The following is a 24742-nucleotide window of genomic DNA, read 5'->3' on the forward strand; positions in this document are numbered from 1 at the left end:
AAAAAAAAAAAAAAAAAAAAAAAAAAAAAAAAAAAAAAAAAACTATACACATTCCTTTGTTAAAGTAAAAATTAAAATAAATAAAAACTTTTTTTTTTTTTTTTGAGACAGAGTCTTGTTCTGTGGCCCAGCCTGGAGTACAGTGGCGTGATCTCGGCTCACTGCAACCTCCGCCTCCCAGGTTCAAGCGATTAGCCTGCCTCAGCGTCCAGAGTAGCTGGGACTACAGGCACACACCACCACACCCAGCAAATGTTTGTATTTTTATTAGAGAAGGGGTTTCACCATGTTGGTCAGGCTGGTCTTGAACTCCTGAGCTTGTTGTCCTCACACCTTGAACTCCTGAGCTTGTTGTCCTCACACCTTGGACTCCCAAAGTGCTGGGATTACAGGCGTGAGCCACCATGCCCAGCCCAAACTTTTTTTTTTTTTTTTTTTTTGAGCCGGAGTTTCGCTCTTGTTGCCCAGGCTGGAGTGCAAACGACATGGTCTTGGCTCACTGCAACCTCCACCTCCCGGGTTCAAGCAATTCTCCTGCCTCAGCCCCCCGAGTGGCTGGGATTACAGCCTCCCGCCACCATGCCTGGCTAATTTTTGTGTTTTTAGCAGAAACGGGGTTTCACCATGTTGGCCAGGCTGGTCTCAACCTCCTGACCTCAGGTAATTCGCCCCCTTGGTCTCCCAAAGTGCTGGGATTACAGGAGTGAGCCACCGCCCCTGGCCAAAAACATTTTTTAAAACCTGCTATACGACTTCAACGCCCTAGCTGCATCTCCATTTCTACCCCAAATCTTTCTGGTTTCTCAGTCAAGGACTCACTGGTCACAATGACTTTCAAATATTGGCGCACTATAGGGGCTGGACACCAGCACTGCAGATGCAGATCCTGGAAGTCCATTTTATTCACACACAGTAGACTTGGCCCTGAAAGACTGCCACTTCCCAGAACATTTTAGGGGCTTACACCACCACATATAAGGATAGATAATACATTATAAATTTTTTTGGTTTTGGGTTGTTTTTTTTTTTTTTTGAGACAGAGCAGAGCCTCGCTCTGTCACCCAGACTGGAGTGCAGTGGTACAATCTCGGCTCACTGCAACCTCTGCCTCCCGAGTTCAAGCGATTCTCCTGCCTCAGCTTTTCGAGTAGCTGGGATTATAGGCGCCTGCCACCATGCCTGGCTAATTTTTGTATTTTCAGTAGAGACGGGGTTTCACCACGCTGGCCAGGCTGGTCTGAAACTCCTGACCTCAGGCGATTCGCCCGCCTCAGCCTCCCAAAGTGCTGGGATTACAGGCATGAGCCATCGCGCCCAGCTAAACGAAGTAGCCACTTTTCTATTCCCATGTATGAATGAGGAAACCACGACACAGAAAGGGCAAAAGGTAAGTAACTAGCTCAAGGTTGTGCAGATGGTAAACAGCAAAGCTGTTCCATTGGACCCAAAACTATATTCTTAGCACTTTCATTCTACTGTGTTGCTGCTACAGGAATGGGCAGGTAGGGTTTATCACAACAGCTGACATTCACTATGTGTCAGCTCTATGTCACTATGATTCCTATGTGTCAGGCACTGTGATGAGTGCTTTATGTGCATTATCTCAGTCAATCTTCACAGCAACCATACGAAATAAGTACTACTGGCCGGGCGCAGTGGCTCACACCTGTAATCCCAGCACTTTGGGAGGCTGAGGCGTGTGGATCACTTGAGGTCAGGAGTTGGAGACCAGCCTGGCCGACATGGTAAAACCAGGTCTCCACCGAAAATACAAAATTAGCCAGGTGTGATGGCAGACGCCTATAATCCCAGCTACTCGGGAGGCTGAGGCAGGAGAATTGCTTAAACCTGGGAGATGGAGGTTGCAGTTGCAGTGAGCCAAGATCATGCCATTGGACTCCAGTCTGGGCAAGAGAGTGAGACTCTATCTCAAAAAAAAAAAAAAAAAAAAGAAAGAAAGAAAGAAAGAGAAATAGGTACTACTATCTCCATTTCACAAATGAGGACACTGAGGCACAACCCAGCCAATCTTCCTCCAGAGCCTGCATACTTTACCACTGCAGTCTAGCGCCTCGTTCCCTAGATTGATGGAACAGAATAAAACGAGAAAATAGATTAGGCATATATACCAATGTAGCATATGATAGAGGCACCATCTCGAGTGAGTGAGGAAAGATGGATTGTTTGAAAAGCATTTGCAACTAGCTTACCATTTGAAAAGAAATTAAGGTAGATTTGAACCTCACATCTTATACCAAAACAAAGACCCAGAGGATTAAAACAATTTTTTTTTTTTTTTGAGACAGAGTCTCACTCTGTCGCCATGCTGGAGTGCAGTGGCGTGACCTTGGCTCACTGCAACCTCCGACTCCCTGGTTCAAGCGATTCTCCTGCCTCAGCCTCCTGAGTAGCTGGGACTACTGGCACACACCACCATGCCCAGCTAATTTTTGTATTTTTAGTAGAGACAGGGTTTCACCATGTTGGCCAGGATGGTCTCGATCTCCTGACCTTGTGATGGCCCACCTTGGCCTCCCAAAGTGCTAGGATTATAGGTGTGAGCCACCGTGCCCAATCCAAAACAATTTTAATGTAAAAAGTGAAACTCTAAATATGCTGCAAGCAAATGTGGTGCATGTTTCTCTAATGCTCAGCTCAAGTATCATGTCTCCCAGGCAGCCTTCCTGCGCCTTGATTCTGTCCTGCAGGGTTGGCCCCCATCTCCCTGATCTGTGCTCTCATCAACTCTCTTTTATAGATGGCAATAACCATATTGAGCTGCACGGATTTTGTTTCTCTGCCTATGCTGCCCCCAGGACCATTGTATCCCCAAGATCAAGCACAGTGTGGGAAATGTAGCCGGGTTTCCATAAATGTAAGATGAGTGAGCGCGAGAGAGAAGGACAGTTTGGCATTAGATGGTCTCTAGAAAAACTGACCTAGCTTTCCTGGTCCCAGGAAATACAACTACTCCAGAGAACCCAGTCTGCCAGACACAGGGTGTTTGGCCTTGAATAGCACTGGACAAAAGACAGAATATTCTTACAGTCCAACTCCTTTCTCTTCAATCTCTCTGCAGATCATTACCCTTCCACTACTACCTCAGGATGAAGTACATGTGATTACAATAGGATATGAGAGGCAGAGCAGCTTGGGAGTTAAAAATTGGGGTTTTGGGGAACATGTCATCAGGACCTCCTGAGGCTGTGTCATGGTAAAAAAAATAATAATAATAATTTTTTTTTAACTTGGGCTTTTGCTGGGCATATTGGCTCATACCTGTAATCCCAGCATTTTGGGAGGACAAGGCAGGAGGATCACGTGAGGCCAGGAGTTTGAGACCAGACTGGACAACATAGTGAGATCTGGTCTCTATACAAAAATATATTAAAAATGGACAGGCACGGTAGCTCACACCTATAATCCCAGCACTTTGGGAGGCTGAGGCAGGTGGATCACCAGGTCAGGAGTTCGAGACCAGCCCGGCCAACATGGTGAAACGCCATCTCTACTAAAAATGCAAAAGTTAGCCGGGAGTGGTGGTGCACACCTGTAATCCCAGCTACTGAGGAGGCTGAGGCAGGAGAATCGTTTGAACCCGGGAGGCAGAGGTTGCAGTGAGCCAAGATCATGCCACTGCACTCCAGCCTGGGCAATAGAGCAAGACTCTGTCTCAAAATAAATACATTTTATATATATATGTATATGTGTGTATATGTGTGTGTGTGTGTATATATGTATGTGTGTATATATATGTGTAAACATTTTAGCTGGGCATAGTAGAGCACGCCTATAATTCTAGCTACTCCAGAACCTGAGGCAGGAGGATTGCTTGAGCCCAGTGAAGCAATTTGGGAGACAAATTCCTAATCTAAGAGCCTCTGTACTGAAGATAAAAGGATATGCAAAGTTAAACAGAACACAGAGAAGGAGAGGACTATCTGGAGGCAAGGCTTCTAAGAGGCCCAGAAGCCTGAGTTGATACTGGAAAGATGAGTAAGAGTTGTTTAGGTGAGGGGAGGGGGCATGTAAGGCCAAGGGAACAGCTTGAATGCGAGGCCTGAAAGTTCGTGGTGGGCAATCTTTTGTGGCTGTGTCTGAGACAAAGAATGTTTCATGGGGGGAGTGGCAGGGATGAGGTTGGAAAAACTGGCCAGGGTCAAGTGATTAAAGACCCCTTAAAAGTATTTGTCGGCTGGGCGAGGTGGCCCATGCCTGTAACCCCAGCACTTTGGGAGGCTGAGGCGGGCAGATCACTTGTGTTCAGAAGCCCAAGACTAGCCTGGCCAACATGGCAAAACCCCCTCTCTACTAAAAATACAAAAATTAGCTGGGCACAGTGGCATGCACCTGTAATCACAGCTACTTGGGAGACTGAGGTGGGAGAATCGCTTGAACCCGGTAGGCGGAGGTCGCAGTGAGCCGAGGTTGCACCACTCCATTCCAGCCTGGGTGACAGAGCAAGACTCTCTCAAATAAATAAAAGTGTTTGTGTTGGGCACTTCACCTGTAAAGATACACATAGGACTGAAAATAAAGGGAAAAGATATTCCATGCCAATGGAAAGTAAAGCAGAGCAGGAGTAGCTATACTTATATCTGACAAAGTAAATTTCAAGACAAAAACTGTAAGAAGAGACAAAGAAGCTCATTATGTAATGATAAAGGGGTCAATTCAGCAAGGGGTTATGATAATTATAAATATATATGCAGCCAACAGTGGAGCATCCATATATATAAAGCAAATACTATTAGAGCTAAAGAATAGAAGAAGAAGAGAGAAGAACGACCCCCCGGACCGACCAAAGCCTGCGCCACCGCCATGCCCAAGGGAAAGGCTGAAGGGGATCCTAAAGGAGATAAAACCAAGGTGAACGACAAACCACAGAGAAGATCCACGAGGTTGTCTGCTACACCTGCTCCTCCAAAGCCAGAGCCCAAGCCCAAAAAGACCCCTGCAAAGAATGGAGAGAAGGTACCTAAAGAGAAAAAGGGAAAAGCTGATGCTGGCAAGGAGGAGAATAACCCTGCAGAAAATGGAGATGCCAAAACAGACCAGGAACAGAAAGCTGAAGGTGCTGGAGATGCCAGTGGAAGTGTGTGCATTTTTTATAACTGTGTACTTCTGGTTCACGCCTCCTGGGTTCACGCCATTCTCCTGCCTCAGCCTCCCGAGTAGCTCGGACTACAGGCACGCATCACCACGCCCAGCAAATCTTTGTATTTTTATTAGAGACGGGGTTTCACCATGTTGCTCAGGCTGGTCTCAAACTCCTGAGCTTGTTATCCTCCCACCTCGGCCTTCCAGAGTGTTGGAGTTACAGGCATGAGCCACTGGGCTCGGCCCAGATTTTTTTTTAAAGCTATGTTGTTAGCACACAGAACACTTCATTGTCGTTTTTGGGAGAAGGAGCAAATGTCACTAATAGAATCTCTGAAGCTGGATTGATGTGGGGAAATTATCTTTTCCTTCTAGTTCTGAGAGATTTCCTCTTGGCTCCCAGGAGGAAGGATTCCCTGACTTTGACACACATGGCCACCTTGGCACAAAAGCCTTGTGGGAGGGAAAAACAAATTTGTTTTTATGTCCTCTTATCCCTTTCCATCTTTCAGCATAGATTTAACTCCCTTAAGCCCAGACATCTGTTGAGACCTGACCTCCAATCATTGGTTACTAGTGTGTCAGGCAATCTGGACTTTCCAGTGACGTCACTGAGATGTCACCTGTCAAAACAGCAGTGGTGCCGGGTGCGGTGGCTCATGCCTGTAATCCCAACATTCTGGGAGGCTGAGGCGGGCAGATCACCTGAGGTCGAGAGTTCAAGACCAGCCTGGCCAATATGGTGAAACCCCTTCTCTACTAAAAATACAAAAAATTAGCCGGGTGTGGTGGCGGATGCCTGTAATCCCAGCTACTTGGGAGACTGAGGCAGGAGAATCTCTTGAACCTGGGAGGCGAAGGTTGCAGTGAGTCGAGATTGTGCCACTGCACTCCAGCCTGGGCACAACAGAGCAAGACTGTGTCTCAAAAAAAAAAAAAAGTAGTGGTTCTGTTTCTAGATTGTGGATCTTCAGATAAGTTCTGCCATTTTTATTTCACTTCCTGAAAGTCAGGGTCGGCTTGTGAAAAGTTGTTAAACAACATGCTAAATATGAAATGTCAACCCTCACTCTAAACTTTCCCTGTTCAGAGCATCAGATGAAGACTTCATTGGGTTTTATAGTGGCTTCCTGAGTTTGGTAGTCCATTGAAGAAGGGAGTTTGAAAGTTGTATAGTGTTAACGATTGTCTGCCCACGTCCTGCCTGAAATACCACGACGGTTTATACAAAGTATCTTTAATAAAGCTGGATACAGTTTGGCTTGGGAAAAAAAAAAAAAAAGAATAAACAGCTGGAGACTTCAACACCTGACTTTCAGCATTGGACAGACATCCCAGACAGAAAATCAACAAAGAAACATCGGACTTAATCTGCACTACAGAACAAATGGACCTAATAGATATTTACAGAACATTTCATCCAGTGGCTACTTCTCACACATTCTTCTCCTCAGCATAGGGATCATTCTCAAGGATAGAACATATGTTACTCCCAAAACAAGTCTTAAAACATTCAATTCAAAAAAAATTGAAATAATATCAAACATCTTCTCTGACCACAGTGGAATAAAACTGGAAATCAATAACAAAAGGAATTTTGGAAACTATTCAAATACATGGAAATTAAACAATATGCTCCTGAATGACCAGTGGGTCAATGAAGAAATTAAGAAGGAAATTGAAAAATGTCTTGAAACAAATGATAATGGAAACACAACGTACTAACACCTGTGAGATACAGTGAAAGTAGTACTAAGAGGGAAATTTATAGCTATAAGTGCCTACATCAAAAAAGAGGAAAAACAGCCTGGGCAACACGGCAAAACTTTGCCTCTACAAAAATACAAAAATTAGCCGGACGGGGTGGTGTGCACCTATAGTCCCAGCTACTTGGGAGGCTGAGGTGGGAGGATCACGTGAGCCTGGGAGATCGAGGCTGCTGTTGGCCATGATTCTCGACACTGCACTCCAGCCTGGGCAACAGAGCGAGACCCTGTCTCAAAAAAAAAAAAAGAAGAAGAAGAAAAATAACCAAATAACCGAATGATACATGTTAAAGAACTTGAAGAGGCAGAGCAAACTGAACCCAAAATTAGGAGAAGAAAATAAATAATAAGGTTCAGATCAGAAATAAATGAATTTGGGCCGGGCACATTGGCTCACGCCTGTAATCCTAGCACTTTGGGAGGCCGAGTGGGGCAGATTGTCTGAGCTCAGGAGTTCGAGACTAGCCTGGGCAACACAGTGAAATCCTGTCTCTACTAAAATAGAAAAAATTAGCTGGGTGTGGCATCATGCGCCTGTAGTCCCAGCTACTCAGGCTGAGGCAGGAGAATTGCTTGAACCTGGGAGGCAGAGATTGTAGTGAGCTGAGATTACACCACTGCACTCCAGCCCAGGCGACAGAGTAAGACTCTGTCAAAAAAAAAAAAAAGAGAGAGAAGGAAGGAAGGAAGGAAGGAGGGAAGGAAGGAGAAAGAAATGAATTTGAAATGAAGAAAATCCCATCTCTACTAAAAATACAAAAAATAGCTGGTCGTGGTGGCATGCACCTGTAACCCCAGCTACTCTGGAAGCTGAGGCAAAAGAATCATTTGAACCTGGGAGGCAGGGTTTGCAGTGATCCAAGATCGTGCCACTGCACTCCATCCTGGGCAATAGAGCAAGACTCCAGCTCAAAAAAGAAATAATAAAAATAAAAATATAAAATAAAAAAGATCAGGCCAGGCGCAGTGGCTCATGCCTGTAATCCCAGCACTTTGGGAGGTCCAGGCGGGCAGATCACCTGAGGTCAGGAGTTCAAGACCGGTCTGGCCAAGATAGTGAAGACCCATCTCTACAAAAAATACAAAAAATTAGCCGGGTGTGGTGGCGGGTGCCTGTAATCCCAGCTACTCGGGACGTTGAGGCAGGAAAATCACTTGAACCTGGGAGGCAGAGGTTGCAGTGAGCCGAGATCGCACTACTGCACTCCAGCCTGGGTGACAGAGTGACTCTGTCTCAAAAAATAAATAAATAAATAAAATAAAAAAGATCAACGAACAAAAAGTTGTTTTTTTAAAAAGATAAACAAAATTGACAAACGTTTAGCCAGACTAAGAAAAGAAAAAGAAAAGACCCAAATAAATAAAAGCATAGATTAAAAAGGGGACAGTGCATCTAATACCGCAGAAATTCAAGGGCTCACTAGTGGCTACTATGAGCAACTATATGCCAATAAATTGCAAAATCCAGAAGAAAATGATAAATTCCTAGATACATCTAACCTACCTGGATTGAACCATGAAAAAATCCAAAACCCAAATAGAGCAATAACAAGTCATGAGATCAAAGCTGTAATAAAGTCTCCCAGTAGGCTGGGCATGGTGGCTCATGACTGTAATCACAGCACCTTAGGAGACCAACGTGGGAGGATCGCTAGAGCCCAGGTGAGAGATCAACCCCTACAACATAGAGAGACCCTTTCTATATTTTTAAAAAGAAAAGAAAAAAAAAAAAGTCCAGGCACAGGGGCTCACGCCTGTAATCCCAACACTCTGACAAGCCAAGGTAGTGGATCACTTGAGGTCAGGAGTTCCAGAGCTGCCTGGCCAACATGGCGAAACCCGTCTCTACTAAAATTACAAAAATTAGCCAGGCGTGGTGGTGCGTGCCTGTAATCCCAGCTGCTCAGGAGTCTGAGGCAGGAGAATCACTTGAACCTGGGAGGCGGAGGTTGCAGTGAGTGAAGATCATGCCACTGCACTCCAGCTTGGGCGACAGAGCGAGAGTCCGTCTCAAAAAAAAAAAAAAGAGGCCAGGCGTGGTGGGTCACAGCTGTAATCCCAGCACTTTGGGAGGCCAAGGCAGGTGGATCACGTGAGGTCAGGAGTTCAAGACCAGCCTGGCCAACAAGCTGAAACCCCATCTCTACTAAAAATACAAAAATTAGGCCCGGCACAGTGGCTCACGCCTGTAATCCCAGCACTTTGGGAGGCCAAGGCAGGCAGATCACCTGAGGTCGGGAGTTTGAGACCAGCCTGACCAACATGGAGAAACCCTGTCTCTACTAAAAATACAAAATTAGCTGGGCATGATGGCACATGCCTGTATTCCCAGCTACTCAGGAGGCTGAGGCGGGAGAATTGCTTGAACCCGGGAGGCAGAGGTTGCAGTGAGCTGAGATCGTGCCATTGCACCCCAGTCTGGGCAACAAGAGCAAAACTCTGTCTCAAAAAACAAAACAACAAAAAAAAATTAGTCTGGTGTGGTGGCAGGCGCCTGTAATCCCAGCTACTCGGAAGGCTGAGGCAGGAGAATCACTTGAACCCCAGCGGCAGAGGTTGCAGTGAACCAAGATCGCGCAACTGCACTCCAGCCTGGGCGACACAGTGAGACTCCATCTCAAAAAAAAATTTACCCAGCTGTAGTCCCAACTACTTGGGAGGCTGAGGCAGGAGAGTCACTTAAACCTGGGAGGTGGAGGTTGCAGTGAGTCAAGATTGCACCACTGCACTCCAGCCTGGGCGGCAGAGAAAGACTCTGTCTCAAAAGTAAATAAATAAATATTTTTTAAAAATACAAAAAATAGGCCGGGCGCGGTGGCTCAAGCCTGTAATCCCAGCACTTTGGGAGGCCGAGATGGGCGGATCATGAGGTCAGGAGATCAAGACCATCCTGGCTAACACGGTGAAACCCCGTCTCTACTAAGAAATACAAAAAATAGCCGGGCGAGGTGGCAGCGCCTGTAGTCCCAGCTACTCGGGAGGCTGAGGCCGGAGAATGGCGTGAACCCGGGAGGCGGAGCTTGCAGTGAGCTGAGATCCGGCCACTGCACTCCAGCCTGGGCGACAGCGCGAGACTCCGTCTCAAAAAAAAAAAAAAAAAACAAAAAAAAAAAAAAGTTAAAAGAAAGGGGCCCTCAAGAGGGAGTGGCCCCACTACCAGAATTCCTAAAAGAGCATTGGCTGTCCACATTCATGCTGGCTGGCCCTGGCTGAACTGGTGCCACCACAGCAGTTTTGTTTTGTTTTGTTTGCATCCAGAGGCAAAATGGGTAGAGCACTATGCCCAGGGGAGCCCTTCCTGAGGAGTCACAGGGGTGAGCCCCTGTGCCCCTAATCATCTCCTAGGAATAGAGGGTAGGGTAGAAAGGCTGGTGTAGGGGGAGGTTTCCCAGGTAGAGGAAGAAGTGTCAGCAGACCAGGTGAGCCTGGGTGCCAGTTGGGTCCTTGGGAGCTTCAAGGAAGTAAGGAACCCTCCCTCCTTCCTCTCCTGGCTTTTCTCTGTGGGACCTAGTAAATAATTACTGCAGCCACCTGAGGCTGGAAAACCACTCCAGGTTGGGGAGGAGAGAGGAGTTTATTTTTCTTGCTCCTATTTTCCTCGTCCTGGAGACCTCCCTCTCTCGGTTTTACAAAGACACAGATACACATACACACACCCCTACACACCTTCTTTGGCTGGAACAGCAGAGAATAGGGGGACAAGGCGGCTGATTAGAGCCAAGAAAAGGAAGTGAAGGAGAGCAGAGGGAGGAGGGCAGCCCTGTTTACAGTTACTGGCTGGTGGGGTGGCAGGTGCTCTCTCTGAATAAGCCCTTTGAGAGCTGGCCAGGACTCTGGACTGATTACCCCAGCCTGGGGTGGCATCCAGGGGCTCTAGGAGGTACCTTCTGCTCCTCACCCTGGATCTCTTTTCCTTCCACCTAGGTTTCTGCAGGTAATGGTGGCAGCAGCCTCTCTTACACAAACCCAGCAGTGGCAGCCACTTCTGCCAACTTGTAGGGGCACGTCGCCTACTGAGCTGAGTGGCCAGCCAGTGCCAGTCCACCCCACTCAGGTTCTTCAGGGCCAGAGCCCCTGCACCCTGTTTTGGGCTGGTGAGCTGGGAGTTCAGGTGGGCTGCTCACAGCCTTCCTCAGAGGCCCCACCAAGTGCTCGGCACCTTCTCGGTCTGTGGAAGCTCATGGGGCCCCTTGAGGGCTTATGCCTGGGAAGTGTTGCAGTGGGGCTCCCAGGAGGACTGGCCCAGAGAGCCCGGAGATAGCAGGGGACCTGAACAGGACTGAATAAAACGTGGCCTCCTGCTGCGCCAACTTCTGATCTTTCATCTGTGGCCCGTGGGCAGCAGGGCCGTCAGAATGTGTGTGAGAGGCCTGGGGGAGGAGACAGGGAGGCCAGGAGGCAGTAAGGAGCGGGTTTGTTTGAGAAGCAGGAGATGTGAGGAGGAGGTGACGTTGGGGTGTAGGGGTGGCCTGAGGAGCCACGTCTGGCTAACCCTGGCAGCACAAGCGGAAGGAGGAAACGAAACCCAGGCGGGTTTTGGAGGGCTAGCATGACTGGGCTCCGTGACTGGGCTCTTGTGTGCCAGTGGCTCTCCCCTCTCTTCGCCTGGCCCACACCCTCCTTGCCCCCTGGCACAGTGCCCCCAGGTGGCTCTATTCTTAGCTGTCCGGGTGTGAAGTAAATCCTTGGGCAGTGATAACAGCCCAGAGTCAACAGGGTTGAGATAAGCGGAGGCTGGGTCAGATCCAGGTGCTGGCACCAGGCCCAGCCCCCTCCCTGACCCCGGCTGCCCCACCAGCCTGCTGCCCCTGGGGTGGGCTCCACAACACCCTGGGAATGGGGAAGTGGTTCTGGTTCCCTGATCCCTTTTGGCCCAGGCACATTGCCTGTCCCCTCAACCGCATTCCCCCAGGGCCTAGTGCTGCAGGGCAGGCCCGGATGCCCTGGTTGGGGCCTGCTGCCAGCAGCCAGAGAGCTATGTCTCCTGGCAGCTGTGGTGGGCTCAGGTGGGGTCAGGACACGTGTGGCAGGAGGCTTAGAGCGCCTAGCCTGGGGCCTTCCTCCCTCAGGCACCAGATCCATTGGTTGCCCCTGCCCAGAACCACAGCCTAGCACCCTGCCCCCTCCCGCCCACCACACCCAGCACAGAAACTAACAGGAATGATTGTGCTCAGGGAAAGCAGAGATGTGCCTGGCATCACAGTTTATTATTTATAAACCATGACAATAACAGCTGTTGCTCAGCACAGGCCTAGCAGAGCCCACTGCAGGAGGACGGCAGTGGGCACCAGAGGCCTTGCCTGGCCGAACCCAATGGGAACACCCAGACTCAGCTGGGTCCCCAAGGGAGACTTGGCACATTGGCGTGGGTGCGGGATAGGTAAAAGCATGCAAGAGGGAGAAGAGGGACGTAAGGGGCATGCGGCTGCAGGGGGTCGGGACCCAAATAAATAAAGCAGGATGACAGGGTCCCCTTCCCGTCACCAGGAGTGCCTGGACAGCTTCCAGCCCCAAAGCCTGCCTGTCCCAAGGCTGTAGTTCAGCATCAACAGGGCAGGGAGCTTGGCAGGGCAAGGGCAGAGCTGGAGATCATGCCCAGTGTTTCAGGTGCCCGGCCCAATCAGCCTGGGGAGCACAGGACAGGGATGGAGAAGGGGCTCTCTCCATAGCTTGGGTAACATGCCAAAGGCAGGTCATAGGGCAGACTCAGTGGGGGCGGGGGCCTGGCTAACAGGCAATGGAGAGAACGGGGGCCATCCAGAGAGGTGGGCAGAAGAGAGCCCCTGGGTCAAGAGAAAACCGTGAGAAGACACAGACATGGGAGAAGGGGCAGGGCCACATGGTAGGAGAGTTTGGGGGAGAAGCTTCCAGGGGGTAACAACCCGGCGCCAAGAGGTTTGGGGGCCAGGGCCCAGGAGGACCCCAGGTCTGCATGAGGGACCTGGAAGGCTCAGTCCAGCTTGGCGAAGCCCCCAATGGTGACTTTCCTCTCAGGCTTAGTGCCCACTGGTTCCTGGAGCTGTACTGCGCCACCCCCAATGAAGCAAAAGGCAGGGCACACAGGCCCTGAGCAGTCCAGGGGGCACTCCAAGAGCCCACGGAAGGACACAGCATCCAGGAAGGAAACCCGGCCCCGCTCGTAGTCCAGGCAGATGCCCAGGCGAGGCGGCAGGGGCACTGTGCAGCCCGCTGCGGGGCCGTCCCTCCCCGTCAGCCCTGCGTTTGAGCTTGCCCCCGACCCCAGCAGGATCTTCCCCATGCCAATGGTTAGGAAAGCAAAGGGCGGCGACGCCTCCACTGTGGCATCCTCGGCACCGCTGTCGTGCCCGCTGTCCGGGTCGTACCTGCAGAAGCGGGCGTTGGGGATGAGATTGTTGAGGGATGGAGTGACAGATGAGGTACCAGAGGGAGACGCTGGAAGGATGGAATGTTGAGGAGCAAGAGGTAGAAGGGATGGATTTTGGGTGTTGAGAAGAAAACGCTGAAGAGGCAGGTTGGAGTATAGGGTCAGGGGTTTGGGTTTGGTGGAAAGAGAGCACTGAGAGGAAAGCACATTGGCAAGAGGGGCTGGGAGGACGGGAAAGACATAGCATTGGTATAGCACGTGGAAAGGCGTCGAGAAAAATGGTGTTGGGGAAATCATGCTGGAGAGATGGTTCTGAGGATGAGAGGACGTTGGAAGAATCCGAAATTAGTGACTAAGAAGAGAAAGGATGTTGGGAAGGTGGATGTCGGGAGAGAGATGAGGGTGGATTGGTGTCACAAATGAACGGTGTTAGAGGGATGCGGGGTTGGGGACAATGGGGTCTAGGAGGGGATTTGTGTTGGGGAGAAAGCATTTTGAAGAAATAAGGTGTTGGGGGACAGAGTGCTGGGGAGAAGGCTTAGGATGAAAAGCATTAGTGGGAGAGTTTTAAATAGGGATTGGGGAGAGGAGGGTTATGGAGGTGAGATGTTTAAGGGAAGATTTTTTTTTTTTTTTGGAAGGAGTTTTGCTCTTGTCACGCAGGCTGGATAGAGTGCAATGACACAATCTTGGCTCACCGCAACCTCCACCTCCTGGGTTCAAGTGATTCTCCTGCCTCAGCCTCGCGAGTAGCTGGGGTTACAGGCATGTGCCACCACACTCAGCTAATTTTTTTGTATTTTTAGTAGAGATAGGGTTTCTCCATGTTGGTCAAGCTGGTCTTGAACTCTCGACCTCCAGTGATTTGCCTGCCTCGGCCTCCCAAAGTGCTGGGTTTATAGGCGTGAGCCACTGTGCCCAGCTAAGGGAAGAATTTTAAGATATGGGTGAAGGAGGTCTTGGAGAGCAAAGGTTTTATGGAGAAGGGATGTTGGAAATGGAGTGTTAGGAAGAAAGGATACAGATGCTTGGAGAGATGGTGTATTGGTCCAGAGTGGCAGATGGTTGGAAGGAAGCAGAGATGGCTCCCTCTTCTATCATCCCTTTCCCTGACCACACACCACGCTCTGAAAATCAGTCCTCAAAAGCCCTTTTGCTGAGCCCATGCCTCTCCTGGCCACAGGCCTCCCAGCCTGGCTTCCATGCTCCTACTACTTCCTCCTAATCCCCTCCCATCCCACCCTAGCAAGTCTGTGCTCCGCTTGCCACCCCTTCCGTGCCCCTCACTTCCACCAGGACCCCCATACTCCATCCCTTCCAGAGGGGTCTGACCTGGGGCTGATCACATCGGGGGCACCCTGGAAACTTTCTTGAAGCTTGCTCTCCAGCCCGACGCCCACCTTGACCAAGTAGGAGGCTGGGTCTACGGCGCAGGCCCAGTAGCTGCGGCCCTGGGTCACAGCCACGTCGCCCAGGACCACATCCACACTCAGGTGGCAGCCGGTCAGCAGCCGGTCAGCAGCCAGCAGCAGGGGCAGCCCTGGAACACTCCGTACTGCTCGCTGGTCCTTGCTGATGGCCAGCCGCTCTCGGCTTGCACCCCAGCGGCCGTCGAGGAAGAAGTGCAGGACTGGAAGGAGGGAGAGGGTTGAGATGGAGGAACAACTTCAGGGACAAACACTGGCACTGGGGGCTGTGAGACTGCAGAACAGGGAACGCATTGCAAGGGAGTTCAGTCACCAGGAACAGGCAGGGGGTTCAAGAGAACAGGACATGGGAAACCGGAAAGGGAGGCATGAGGAAAAAAGAAGGGGGCATTCCAAATGGGCATGGAAACCCAGAGAGTTTCTGTGATGACAGTGGGCACAGAAGCCAGTGCTCTGGACCTGGCTGACTCATGGGGTTTCCTCCAACCCCTTACTTGTGGCCAGCCCCATGGACAGTTCCCACTATTCTGTTCTACCTGGTGACATTCCCATCACCATCAATCTATGCCTTCCAGCCCATACTCTGGGTTCACACCTGGCCCTTATACCCAGTCCCTACTTGGGTGGCAAGGCTTCCCTCTCATGCCCACACCCTGGAGTTCAAACTATTTTCTAGTCACTTTAGTAACATTCTTGAGCCCTAACCATGAGCCAGACACTGTACTCAGACTCCCATGCATCGTCTCACACCAGCTGAATTCTTGTAACCCTATGAGGTAAGCATTATCATTTTTTAAAAATAATTTTTTTTTGACACGGAGTCTCACACTGTTCCCCAGGCTGGAGTGCAGTGGCACAATCTCAGCTTACTGCAACCTCCGCCTTCCAGCTTCAAGCGATTCTCCTGCCTCAGCCTCCCAAGTAGCTGGGATTACAGGCACCTGCCACCACGCCCAGCTAATTATTTTTATTTTTAGTAGAGACGGGGTTTCACTATGTTGGCCAGGCTGGTCTTGAACGCCTGACCTCGTGATCCACCCGCCTCGGCCTCCCAAAGTGCTTGGATTACAGGCGTAAGGCACCGTGCCCGGCCAAAAATAAATTTTTTAACGTATTTTATTGATTTATTGATTGAGACAGAGTTTCACTCTTGTTGCCCAGGCTGGAGTGCAATGGCGCGATCTCGGCTCACCACAACCTCCGCCTCCCAGGTTCAAGTGATTCTCCTGCCTCAGCCTCCCAAGTAGCTGGGATCACAGGCGTGTGCCACCACACCTGGCTACTTTTATATTTTTAGTAGGTTTCTCCATGTTGGTCAGGTTGGTCTCAAACTCCCAACCTCAGGTGATTCACCTGCCTTTGCCTCCCAAAGTGCCAGGATTACAGGTGTGAGCTACCTCGCCTGGCCTTTATTTATTTATTTATTTTTTCCGAGACGGCGGAGTCTTCCTCTGTCGTCCAGGCTGGAGTGCAGTGGCGCAATCTCAGCTCACTGCAACCTCCGCCTCCCGGGTTCAAGCGATTCTCTTGCCTAAGCCTCCCGAGTAGCTGGGATTGTAGACATGCACCACCACGCCTGGCTAATTTTTGTATTCCTAGTAGAGACGGGGTTTCACCATGTTGGCCAGGCTGGCCTCGAACTCTTGACCTTGTGATCTGCCCGCCTCGGCCTCCCAATGTGCTGGGATTCCAAGTGTGAGCTACCTTGCCTGGCCTATTTATTTTTTTAGAGATCAGGTCTTGCTATGTTGGCCAGGTTGGTCTTGAACTCCTGGCCTCAAGCAATCCTCCCTCCTTGGCTTCCCAAAGTGCTTGGATTACAGGTATGAGCCACTGCACCTGGCTAGTATTATCATTATCCCTACAGAAAAGGACTCTGAAGTTCAGAGAGGGTGCAAAACTTGCCAGAAGCCACTCACACAGTTGGCAAGAGGTAGAGCTGGGATTTGAACCCAAGCAGTCTAGCTCCAAAGTTAGTGGGTGTGAGACCTACTATGTTATATGGCCTCTCTAGCGACCACCCAAACCAACCGTCAGGGCCTGGGCCCTGGCATACCCCATGCCCTTTGCACGACCACCTGTGCCTGCTCACTCACCAGGTGCTGGGGGTGTGTGCAAGTGCACATCTTCACTGTACTCGCCGTAGCCGGCCTTGTTGCAGCCGCGGACGCGCAACACATACACAGAGCCCGTGTCGGGGTTCTCGAGCAGGGCACTGGTGCCCCTCACCTCCTCCCGCCGCTGCCAGCGGGTGGGGCCCGGCTGGGCAGGCACATCCGTGCGCCGGAACTCAACGGTATAGTGCCAGGCAGGTGGTGAGTGGGGTGGCAGCCGCCAGCACAGGAAGATCTGATCATAGGCAAAGGTGCGCTGGGTGTCAATGACGGGGGCCTCAGGCACTGTTGGAAGAGACAGCGGGGGTCAGTCAGGGCCTGGCCACTGGCCTGGCATGGAGGACAGGGACAGGCAGGAAAAGGGAAAGCAGCGGGAGCCGGGGGGGTGAGTGTGGGTGAGAGGGAGCTGGGGAAGGGCTCATCTCGGGACTGGGCACAGGAGAGGCAGGGCAGGGCCCAAAAGAGAACGAGGCTGGAAAGTGCTGGGCTGGGGGTGAGGACACCTGTGTGCTAGTCCTGGGCTGCTGCTACCTCACTCTGGCCTGGAATAAGTCACTTCCCCTTTCTGGGCCTCAGTTTCCTCCCCTGTCAAATAAGGGTATCAGATCAGGTAAGTTCTGGGGGCCCTTGCACCTCAGACATTGTATGAGTTAAGAAGAGCCCCAGGGAGGGGCAGGCAAAGGCCACTGGAGCCCACAGGCAAGAGGGCACCGAGCAGGAAGGAAGAGGACCAGGCTCAGAAGAGAGATGCAGGAGGCAGCGAGGTGGAAAGTGGGGACAACAGAGGGACAGCAAAAGCTGAGGGCAGGGGTTGGAGGTCAAGGGAAAGGAAGTGCAAGGCCAGAGGGCAAGGGTCACAAGGACAAAAGGTCAGAAGGGCCAGGATTACGCAAGCGCCTGAAGAAGGCAGAAGAGAGACAGGGCATTGGTCCAGTGGGAGGACCACGAGGTCGGGGCAAGGCAGGAAAGAGAAGGAAGCAATGAGTGGTTGGCTGAGATGTGTGGGAGCAGCGGGGTGGGAAGGGGGCCCGGCGGCGGGCAGGGCCCCCGGGGCAGGGCCGCTGACTTGCCTGGGGTGCTCCGGAGCAGAGTCCGCGGTGGCCACAGCCTACAAACAAAGAGAGGGAGAAGCAGCGCTGAGCGCGGTAGGACGGTGTGGCAGGGTGGGCTGGGTGGGAGGAATGGCTGGCCAGGCCGGGCAGGAGGCCGGGGAGGTCCCCGGTGGGCACTGCCCCCCGGGCCCGCTGCTGGGGAGGAAGGGAAGAAGGCTCTGGTTGGGCATGGGGCCTGGCCATCTCCTTACCTCGCAGGAAGTTAAGCTCTGTCAGCAGCTTCATCTCACGTCCCACGTCGAGTTGGCAATGGCGGAAGGAGGAGCTGGCAGCTGGCCGGAACGTCTGGAGGGCTTCAGTAGCTCGGGCAATCCTGGGATGGGGGCAAGAAAAGGTCAGGCACTGCCATCTGGGCAGCCACCCTTCCCCTCAATTCTCTTGCCTGCCCCTAGAGCCTTGGGAACTGCTTTGGGAGCTGGTATCAGTTTGGCCTCATGAAAATCCTCAGAACCCCAGTTCTCCACCTGGAAGTACTGTAGACATTGTCCTAGATGTTGGTCACACCCATGATGTCCCTGCCCCCCTAGGATCCCATGCCCCTGAGTACCTGTTGTGCAGCTGCTTGGCGGCTTGCACAAAGCAAGGCTGGTCTGTTTCCTTAAGTACTTCCTGGGCATAGCCCACCAGACCTGAGCCATCCAGCAGGCTCCGGTGCTCCTGAATCTGGGCGCTGAGACGGGCCAGCCGCTCCTGCTGGCATTCTTCAATGGCCTGAAGCAGTGATGCCCGCTTCTCCTCCAGCACAGTCCCCAGCCCCCGCACCAGCTGTGACACCTCCTCCTTGGCCTGCTGACCACTCACCTGCCCAGGGAGCAACACCCAAAGGATGCATGACTTACTATCTTCTTTTTGGAGGCAGCACTTGTGCTGGCCTCTTTGGACACCACAGCATGGCTAAGGTTACAAGGGATCTGGGGAAATCCTGCTCACCCGTTCCTACAGGGCCTGGGCTCATGGTTGCAAAGGGACCTCTAGATGGACTCAACTCCAGGTCATTTGTGCCAACCTTCCTGGATCCCCACATCATAATCCCTGCCCCTTAGTGACTCATCCAAATGAACAAGACCATGGCTACCCTAATGTCCACTTTGACTGCACTAATTAATGTCCACTGGCATCTATGCCATCCTTAGTTGTCCATCCCCATGTCAGCCAGCTCAATCAACCTGGCAGAAGGTATCAGTCATCACCTCACTCTAGTACTGGGGATGTGTGCCATCTTCGGTAGACACTTGAGCCTGAGAGCATCTGAGCTATGCATAGGGTTTTTTGAGCGACGTGTGTGGGGTTTTTCGAGCTCTCTCCTGAGCTATAGCCACCCTGCTCCCCCTGCAGCCCAGGTACAGCCTGGCCTGGGGCACTGGTGTTCCTGCAAACCTGGTTTAACCAGAACCTGGACACCTCACGGGCTTCCTGAGCTAGCAACGAGGTGATTGGGTCATGACCACCCACACCCCCTTCCTGCCCCTACTCCCAGGCAGGGCCCAGGGCCCACCTCTGTGCCCTCCCTCACCTCGGTGTGCCTCACGGCCTCCTCCAGCTCACAGATCTGGGTCTGTACCGTGTCCTGGTTTCCCAGGATGTATGTCAGGCTCTTTGTCAGCTTGTCCTGAGGGGGAAGAAAGAGGTGGGCATCATGCCCAGCTCTGCAGAAGCCAGCAGTTGGGAGGAGGTGCAAGAGGGTAAGAGTGTGAGTTAGCACTAGGGTTGGATAAGGGGGGTCCTTACCTTGAGGGCCTGGTAGGCACTGAGCACTGGTGTGATCTTGTGCCCGCTGTGGGTGCGCCGCACCCGGCAGAGTTGACATACCAGTCGTTGGCATGTCTTGCAGTAGTGGGTCACCTCTTCCTTGTGGTCTGGGCACATAAGACCCTAGGGACACAAAGAACAATGTGATGGTCAGACAATGGTGTGGGTAAGGGTACTATGCTACCACTACAGCAGTTTGGTGCCCTCCCTCCACTGGCAAGATGGGAGTGGAGACACCCGCTGGTGATGCTCCACAGTGCCACCTGGTGGTACATACTGGCATCAAAGAGAGCCTTTCCTGCAGTTTCCGGGCGGTGCCCATTTCACCAGCATTGCACCTCCTTTCATCTCTCTCATTGGGATATGTGGTAATAACAGTAATAATGATGCCAATTAATCTTAGCCTGATAGTTAATAATTAACCTTGTCCATCTTGTTTACTGCTGTATCTCCAACACCTAGAATAGCCCCGTGCACATAGGTGCTCATTAAATATTTGTTCAGTGAGTGAATGCACACAGACCTTTTCAGTGTGCAGATAGTGAACAAACATTATCTCACACCCTCCTCTCAGCAACCCTTTAGGTATGGACATTGCAGGGCAGATACTACAATCCCCCTGTAGTAAATGAGATGGAGGCCCGAAGTTGTTGAATGATTTGTCCAGTGACTTTGTTACAGATAACAGAGGTAAGTGCTTAGCATTGAAAAACCCTTCCCACTTCCTTTTGGAAACCCACAATGCCAGGCACCCCCACCCACCTGCAGCAGCATGTCCCTCCCTCCCCAGGGCTTGGAAGGGCTGGCTCACCTTGGGGCGGAAGGAGAGGGTGGGCAGGGTGGGCTCATGCTGGGCCTTCTGGGTGCCCCAGGGGTGGAAGAGCTTGAAGCACTCATTGCAGAAGGTGGCGCGGCACTCTGTGCAGCCCTTGGTGGCCTCTAGTGGTGGGGGCTTGCACAACTGGCACAGGATGGCGCCTCCCACACTCACACTCTGGCGGTACCGCTCCACCACACGTTCCAGGGTCAGGTTCCGGAAAAGCCCTGCCAGACCCCGCTCCCCAAGCTCCACATCACCTTGGCATGCTGGACACGGGAACATGATCACCTGGGGGTGCAAAGCACCTCGCTTCCTCCCAGGGTATGTCCCAAAGCCTGTGGGTGAACCAGGGAGGTAGAGGACGTGAGAGTTACAGCTGGCTGGATGTGGGGAAGCCTGTTCAATTAAATTAGATTTTCACTGTGCCAGAGCTCAGCTCTCATTAGAGCCTGCGTAAGCAGTATCTCCACCCCCTAGAAAGACAGACAGATGCCCCTGACCAGTGATGGACTTCTTCCATCTTCCTGATGAATAGCTCAGCGTTCCCATCCCCACCCTACAGGCCCCAGTCCCACCTGACTTAAGCAGTCGGTCCAGGCGGTCTGGCTTGGGGAGAGTTCTGCGGGAGAGGCGGGGGCTGCGGGTGGAAGGGGTGGAGGCAGGAGAGGTGGGCTCAGAGCTGGGGTCCCCACCATGTCCTATGTAGCCCTGCTGGCCCAAGACCTCCCGGGCACAGGCCTGGCACACGTTGTGGGTACAGGGCAGCACCAGTGGCTGCTTGTACATCTCTTGACACACTGGGCACAGCAGTTCCTTCTCCATGTTCTTCATGCTGGTCTGTGGAGGGACCAGGAGACTAGGTCAGCGCTTGGACACCTAGGCATACCTCAGCAGCCCCTTGGCTGCCCTTGGATACCCTAGGGGTCTGAGGAAGGAGCAAGACAAGCTATCTGTAGCTTTTCCCCAGCACCTGCCTTGGGCTGGTTCACAGACCTTCCCAGACCTCTGTCCCTTGCTTCTTTCCCCGCGGCAGAGCTAAAGGCCCAGAGGAGGGACGGTTGAAGCTTGTGCCTGCTCCAGCCTCAAGCCCAATCCCCATTTCTCCAGCTGCAGCAGCCCCAGCTGGCAGCCCCCTCACCTGCCTCCATCCCCCATCTGTGGGCAGCTTGCCCCTGGCATTTTTCTCAAGGACACCGCCCATTCTGCAGCTCCATGCAGACCCCCACTCCCTTCTCTAACAGCACCCCCATGCCGTGATTCCCGATAGTCAGGCGAAGCTGGCACTCCATCCTGCTCGCTCCATACGTCCTCCTGCCGCGGCTCCGGCCTGCGGCCACTCCAGCCTCCATTCCCCATCCTTCACTTCCCCATCGTTCTCCTCCAATCCCTCTTACCAACCCATTCCCCTTCGCCCCCATCAGGCCCTCCCGCCCTCTCCTGCAGCGCAACCCGGTCAGCGGCACCCCCTTCTCCGAGCTAGTGGGAGAATCAAGAGCCCCGCCTACTCGCCCCCTCCCCACCGGAAGTCCCCTCCCCCTCTTGGTGGCGAGAGTGGGGGTCCTCAGGCTATGCCCCACCCCCACACCTCACCTTGGTCCCTCTCTTCGCAGCCATCCCGGTCAGGGGCGCAGCTGACACAAAGGAGGGAGGGACAAGGAGGGGGGGAGGAAATGGTGGGGGGGAACACGGTTGGCACCGCCCCTGGGAGAGCCGGGCAAGGGTTGCCATGACAACCGCAGGCTCGGAAGCAGCCCTGAGTGGGGGTGCGTGGGGTGGGGTCTTGGGGAGGGGTCCAAATTGGGAACTGCACTGTGGGGCGGCTCCTACATCATCCCCCACCTGTCCTCAGTTTTCTTGGAAAATATCCAAGCTCACACTTCCCCTCCTCATAACAGCGCCTTTCCCCTGGAGCCCCAGCCCCGGTGCACTGCTGGAGGCCACCCCAGCCCACCCGCTGCGTCTGGGCTGCTCCTAGCTCCTCCTCACGCCCCAGCACACCGACGCCTTCAAGGCACTCACCTCCGGGCTGCTCCCGGGATTACCCTCTCATACCTGCATCCCGACCCTCCCAGCCGTTTCTGCCATCGCTAGTCCCCTGTCTACATCCCAGCATCTTCCTGGATCCCCACCTGTTCCAGGTCCCAGCTTGCCACAGAACCCTATACGCCCCCTCCCCTTCCCTCGACCCCACCTTAACTCACACTGATGCGGACCAGTGCGTCCATGATGGAAGTGAAGGTCTGCATATCCTCACCCTCTGCCATGGCCCTACCGTGCCCGCCCGCCCCTGGGTGCCCGATCCCGGCTGCGGCTGCGAACCCTGGGCTTAATGCAGGAGCCCAGTGGGGGTGTGAGGAGGGCTGGGGGGTGAGGTGTCACTGCGCATGCTCCAGGGACCAGCCTCGAACAGCGCCCGTCGGGGTAGGGGGTGGGAAATAGTTCTCCCCACGTGGTTCTCGAAAGCCGGTCGGGGGGTTGGGGAATATGGAAAGGTATTTGAGGGGGGAGCCATTTCTTATATTCTCGTTTTTCATTGGCTCCTAATTTTACTCATATAAAGCGGGGGATTAGTTTCGGAGGAAAATGGATTCCTGATTGAGAGCACTAAATTTTGGGTTGAGAGATGTTGAGGCAATGGTCATGGGGCAGGGAGGTTTGAGGAACGTGCACTAGAGATGACAGAAATGGCAAAGAAGACAGAGATGGGATAGATGCCACAGGCACGGGCCCAATGACTTAAAGAGATAAGTGCAGCTTGTACAGAGTGGCAGCAGACGCACCAGGTATGAGGAAAGCCTGGGGACCAGGGCGGTGGCCGAGGATGCCCCCCTCGACGCATTATTTCCTCCCTGTCGCAAGAGGGCGCTGCGTCCAGGCACTGAGAGGACGAAAGAGGAGAACGCGGGGAGCAGCAAGTCCGCGTTAAGCGCTAACGCATGCGCATAGCTAACCGCACCCGCCTCAGCTTCCCTTTCTTGGCCAGAGGCGCCGGTTGGACTCACGGGAGGGGCATGATGGGTAACGGGACTGGTGGGGTCCCCAGGAAGTGCTAGAGGGGGTCGGGGTTTGGGTGGAAAAGCTTTCCTTGTCCTCTCCTGGCAGAGCTGACGTGTCCTGGGTTCCACCGGGAGCGGGCATTTCCACTGGACGGGAGGGTTCGGGGTGTCAGGGGCTGGGGAATACCTAGGGGTTGCCGCGCGGTGTGGGGAGTTGGGGCATGTGGCTGCAGTCCCGGGAGTTCTTGGAGGGGTCGGCCCACCGAGCTTCTGGACCGGCCGATCTGCCCGTCCAGAAGCTTGCCGGAGGGAGGGCGGAGCCTGACTCTCCGTCCCTTCTCCCATCCCCTCTAGTGGTAGGTACAGGCACCTCGCTGGCGCTTTCCTCCCTCCTGTCCCTGCTGCTCTTCGCTGGGATGCAGATGTACAGCCGTCAGCTGGCCTCCACCGAGTGGCTCACCATCCAGGGCGGCCTGCTTGGCTCGGGTCTCTTCGTGTTCTCGCTCACTGTATCCTCCCTGCGGTTGGAGGGGGCGGGCCACGTAGGCATGTGCCCTTCCCCTTCCCCACACAGCTCTGCCCCAGTTGCACGCCCTACTCCTTAACTCCCTCAACCAGGCCTTCAATAATCTGGAGAATCTTGTCTTTGGCAAAGGATTCCAAGCAAAGATCTTCCCTGAGAGTAAGTGAATATTGGAGCTTGAGTGTTTGAACTTTCTCCTCTTTAACCTCCTGAAACATGATATTGAATTTCCAGATACTTAGGTATTAAAGGTTGTTAAGGAGAAATATATTTACTAAAGCTGTCTGAAAACAGATGACACTTTTCGATTCTGCATCTTGTATAGCTCCTGGAGTTGGAGCTGGAAGAGAAAGCCTTTGAAAGCAAGAAACTTTGGTACCTTCTGGCCAGCTCCCAGGGAAGGTTTGAGGGGAATAGGCAAATTTCGGCTGATGTTTTGCATCTATTCGCTGGGAGGTGGTCCTTGGTCCCACCAGAAGAAGCAGCAGGACCAAATTCACTGTGGAGTTCTGATGTGAAATTGACTCAGTATTAGAGAATTCTACTTATTCGAGGAGATTGTGAAGAGCCTAAATACTAGAGGCACCAAATTTCCATGGCAGCAGGAATCCTGACCAAATCAGAATAACTGTTAGATTATTTCCTGTTTGGAATAATTCTTGTTCAATTGCTCATGTAATCAAGAATTGAGGCCGGGCGCGGTGGCTCAAGCCTGTAATCCCAGCACTTTGGGAGGCCGAGACGGGGTTTCACCGTGTTAGCCAGGATGGTCTCGATCTCCTGACCTCG

The 24742-nt window shown here is 52.7% G+C and overlaps 3 protein-coding genes across 12 annotated transcripts; 2 read left to right on the forward strand and 1 right to left on the reverse strand.

The window, feature by feature from the left end:
• Window positions 1-4821: 4821 nt before the first annotated feature.
• On the forward strand, window positions 4822-11978 carry LOC112620046 (non-histone chromosomal protein HMG-17-like). Its single transcript, XM_025378095.1, has 4 exons — window positions 4822-5095; window positions 10791-10800; window positions 11744-11872; window positions 11966-11978. The coding sequence occupies exons 1-4, from the start codon at window positions 4822-4824 to the stop codon at window positions 11976-11978; spliced, it is 426 nt and encodes a 141-aa protein (XP_025233880.1).
• A 57-nt stretch (window positions 11979-12035) lies between these two features.
• Window positions 12036-22878, reverse strand: TRIM46 (tripartite motif containing 46). Of its 7 annotated transcripts, XM_025356626.1 has the most exons (11): window positions 22636-22878; window positions 22025-22065; window positions 21010-21271; window positions 20426-20769; window positions 19594-19737; window positions 19397-19474; window positions 18413-18597; window positions 18057-18178; window positions 16736-17038; window positions 14545-14842; window positions 12036-13210 (listed from the first exon to the last, which is right to left on the reverse strand). In XM_025356626.1, the coding sequence occupies exons 2-11, from the start codon at window positions 22046-22048 to the stop codon at window positions 12817-12819; spliced, it is 2154 nt and encodes a 717-aa protein (XP_025212411.1). In that variant the 5' UTR covers window positions 22049-22065; window positions 22636-22878; the 3' UTR covers window positions 12036-12816. The 7 variants fall into 7 exon arrangements, with proteins under 7 accessions (XP_025212411.1, XP_025212378.1, XP_025212397.1 ...); XM_025356593.1 differs by lacking the exon at window positions 22025-22065 and having other exon boundaries at window positions 18413-18666; window positions 19379-19474; XM_025356612.1 differs by lacking the exon at window positions 22025-22065 and having other exon boundaries at window positions 18413-18666; window positions 19379-19474; window positions 22626-22878.
• Window positions 22879-23337: 459 nt separating this feature from the next.
• On the forward strand, window positions 23338-24531 carry KRTCAP2 (keratinocyte associated protein 2). 4 transcript variants are annotated; one of them, XM_025356681.1, is made up of 3 exons: window positions 23338-23452; window positions 23785-23939; window positions 24049-24419. In XM_025356681.1, exons 1-3 carry the CDS (start codon window positions 23371-23373, stop codon window positions 24118-24120), a joined length of 309 nt encoding a protein of 102 aa, XP_025212466.1. In that variant the 5' UTR covers window positions 23338-23370; the 3' UTR covers window positions 24121-24419. The 4 variants fall into 4 exon arrangements, 3 of the variants coding, with proteins under 3 accessions (XP_025212466.1, XP_025212452.1, XP_025212442.1); XR_003115628.1 differs by having other exon boundaries at window positions 23345-23452; window positions 23785-24112; window positions 24188-24531; XM_025356667.1 differs by having other exon boundaries at window positions 23345-23452; window positions 23785-24301.
• The last annotated feature ends 211 nt before the right edge of the window (window positions 24532-24742 follow it).

Source organism: Theropithecus gelada, chromosome 1 (genome assembly GCF_003255815.1).
Source record: "Theropithecus gelada isolate Dixy chromosome 1, Tgel_1.0, whole genome shotgun sequence".
NCBI lineage: Eukaryota > Metazoa > Chordata > Mammalia > Primates > Cercopithecidae > Theropithecus > Theropithecus gelada.

What these genes read in the sequence shown, in the direction of transcription:
- LOC112620046 (XM_025378095.1), top strand. Translation starts at nt 4,822, where the DNA reads ATGCCCAAGGGAAAGGCTGAAGGGGATCCTAAAGGAGATAAAACCAAG.
- TRIM46 (XM_025356593.1), bottom strand. Translation starts at nt 22,698, where the DNA reads ATGGCAGAGGGTGAGGATATGCAGACCTTCACTTCCATCATGGACGCA. An exon ending in GTGCCTACCAGGCCCTCAAG is followed by an intron (nt 19,475 to 19,593) that starts GTAAGGACCCCC and finishes CTTCCCCCTCAG; the next exon opens with GACAAGCTGACAAAGAGCCT. An exon ending in GCACACACCCCCAGCACCTG is followed by an intron (nt 14,843 to 16,735) that starts GTGAGTGAGCAG and finishes CCCTCCTTCCAG; the next exon opens with TCCTGCACTTCTTCCTCGAC.
- KRTCAP2 (XM_025356657.1), top strand. Translation starts at nt 23,652, where the DNA reads ATGTGGCTGCAGTCCCGGGAGTTCTTGGAGGGGTCGGCCCACCGAGCT. An exon ending in TCTTCGTGTTCTCGCTCACT is followed by an intron (nt 23,940 to 24,048) that starts GTATCCTCCCTG and finishes TCCCTCAACCAG; the next exon opens with GCCTTCAATAATCTGGAGAA.